We start from the raw sequence: 2,398 nt of genomic DNA, 5'->3' as shown, positions 1-2,398 counted from the left end.
GACCAGTTAAAGAAACCGGTTTGTGTAGAATATTACAATCTAAATGCATGGGTTGAAAGTAGCGAATTCATAAATTTTACTAAAACTTCACAGAATTTATTATATTCTTAAAAATAATAATAATAATAATAATAATAATAATAATAATTATATGCAAAAGCTAGTAGGAACTGCTAGATTATTAATATCTAATAGTCAATAGGAGCAGTAGAGAGTTACCTACAGATAGACTTTGGGAGGCCTTTTGGTACCTCAATTATTGAGCTCTTTTGGTCAGCTATTGCTGGCTAGCTGGTGCACGTTTTGGAGAGACGAAGTAGTGTTTGAGACGAGTTAAGGAGAGAGAGATAAGGGAGCCATGAACGAAACTAAAGTGGTTTTGACTTTGGGGGGTGAAAGAGACTGTAGTTAAAAAGGTTGTGCTTGTGCGCGTGAGAGAGAATAATCAAACGGGTAAAGATATTGAGCACGCAACATAGGGGTTCCATTTTGGATTTATTTTCATTCGTCTGTTTGTTTCCCGTGTCTGAAACTCTGCCACGCGAATACTTGGCCGGTTGGCCCACACTACATTAAGATTGAAGCCTTCCAGACCCAGACAGACCAGAGTACTGAACCTGGACGCCAAGCCACCGGCTGCTACTATGGTGCTTGAGAACCCGGTCGTCTCCGATATCTGCGCCACCCTCTTGAGCGGTTGCATCGTGCTGTCGATTCTTCGAGTCTGGGTAGAGACCGCCAAACGAGGGTTCTTCGACCAGGTCAAAATCAAAATCCCCCTTTGTTCTTTTGTATGTTGTATCAGTAAGTGGTTACAAGTTTATGGGAATTTGATTCTTTTGGGTTTTTTTTATTAGAGCTCTTCTGGGTTTGGTTAATAATCTTAGTTGCTCGGGTGAATTGCAGAAATATAGGTTCAGAATTGGTTTATATAGAAGGAAGTTAAGGATAGGTTCAGAGTGGCTGATTCTTGTTTCTCTAATTCACAACTGCTTGATGTCTGACTTGCCTATACATGTATATATCAAAATTCCCATGTAGTTGTCTTCAAAAAATTTACATGCAAACTTAGAGCCTATTTGGATTGCGACAAGGCACTTAAAAAACTTCTTTTTATTTTTTTTTTCTTTCTAAAATAGTCTAAAACTGTGTTTGAAGAAATCTTAAAAGTTTAAAATATTTTTTTAAGCTTTTTCTATAGACAAAAGTCCTATTTTTTTTAGGGGAGGTCACTAATTCGAATCTCCTTTTCCCTGCAAACATGTCAAACAAACAAACCAAAAAAAAAAAAAACAAAGGTCGTCCTATTTTTAAAGCCTTTAGATACTATATGAGATGGATTTTGATTAGCTTCCTTTCTCTTTTAATCTAGCCCTTGTGGTGGCATTTTGTTTTTCTTGCAAAACTAAAGAACCATATAATTAAATGCAGTCAATTAAAAATGGGACAAACAGGCATAACATGCTGTCTGAAAGTATGTGCATTTAAGGAATTTTCCACATTGTTAATTTTGTGTCTTTCTTTTCCTCTACTTTTTCCCTCAAATACTTTCTTTATTTTTTGGCCATGTTTAGAAGTTGAATCGGAAGCTTGTGCATATAAGCATCGGGCTGGTTTTCATGCTTTGCTGGCCTCTGTTCAGGTAATCTTATTATTGTCAATGAACTTTTTTCATAATTTTACTACATAATCTGTCTTCTGAATAGCTATTACCAAATATTACAGTTCTGGGCATCGGGGGGCCATTTTAGCATCTCTTGTTCTGGGCATCAATATCATACGAATGCTTCTCTTGGGACTTGGAATAATGAAAGATGAGGCTATAGTGAAGTCAATGAGCAGACACGGAGACTATAGGTTACAACTCTGAGAGAATTATTGGTTGGGAAATTGGAATGTTTCTCTGAAAAATGAGTCATATATGTCTGCTTCTCTTCCCTGGACTTGATCCCACCTAGAGAGACCACTTTTGCTATGAAATGACTCAAGTGCTTGACCCATATCAGAAATGAGGTTAATTTGTCTGGACTTTTGATATTATATCCTCTGGTAATCCAAAATAAGGAACTGGTTAAGGTTCTATCTGCTGGGTTGCCATATAAATTCTGATATCTCCTAGGTGGGAATCAAATTTTCTAAAATTGAGCCACGTCTGAGCAAAGATTCAAAGCAAAATCATTTTTCTTTTTAAGTATACACACACACACACACACACACACACACACATATTTTTGATTGATTGATTAATCATATCTTTACATTACTTTTCAGTTTGTCCTTAGCTTACTTTATGCATCAGGGAACTTCTCAAGGGACCACTCTACTATACTATAACAATCACTTTGGCTTGTATAATTTATTGGAGAACTTCCCCCATTTCAATTGCAGCAATCTGTAA

General features: G+C 36.5%; 1 protein-coding gene across 1 annotated transcript; it reads left to right on the top strand.

Moving 5' to 3' along the window:
- Window positions 1-314: 314 nt before the first annotated feature.
- On the top strand, window positions 315-2,398 carry LOC132163153 (farnesol kinase, chloroplastic-like). Its single transcript, XM_059573341.1, has 4 exons — window positions 315-761; window positions 1,575-1,642; window positions 1,726-1,857; window positions 2,272-2,398. The coding sequence occupies exons 1-4, from the start codon at window positions 645-647 to the stop codon at window positions 2,396-2,398; spliced, it is 444 nt and encodes a 147-aa protein (XP_059429324.1). The 5' UTR covers window positions 315-644.

This window comes from Corylus avellana, chromosome ca10 (genome assembly GCF_901000735.1).
Source record: "Corylus avellana chromosome ca10, CavTom2PMs-1.0".
Lineage (NCBI taxonomy): Eukaryota > Viridiplantae > Streptophyta > Magnoliopsida > Fagales > Betulaceae > Corylus > Corylus avellana.
The sequence above is the reverse complement of the archived record's forward strand: the minus strand, read 5'-3'. Positions and strand labels throughout refer to the sequence as shown.

What these genes read in the sequence shown, in the direction of transcription:
- LOC132163153 (XM_059573341.1), top strand. Translation starts at nt 645, where the DNA reads ATGGTGCTTGAGAACCCGGTCGTCTCCGATATCTGCGCCACCCTCTTG. An exon ending in AACGAGGGTTCTTCGACCAG is followed by an intron (nt 762 to 1,574) that starts GTCAAAATCAAA and finishes GGCCATGTTTAG; the next exon opens with AAGTTGAATCGGAAGCTTGT. An exon ending in AGCAGACACGGAGACTATAG is followed by an intron (nt 1,858 to 2,271) that starts GTTACAACTCTG and finishes ATTACTTTTCAG; the next exon opens with TTTGTCCTTAGCTTACTTTA.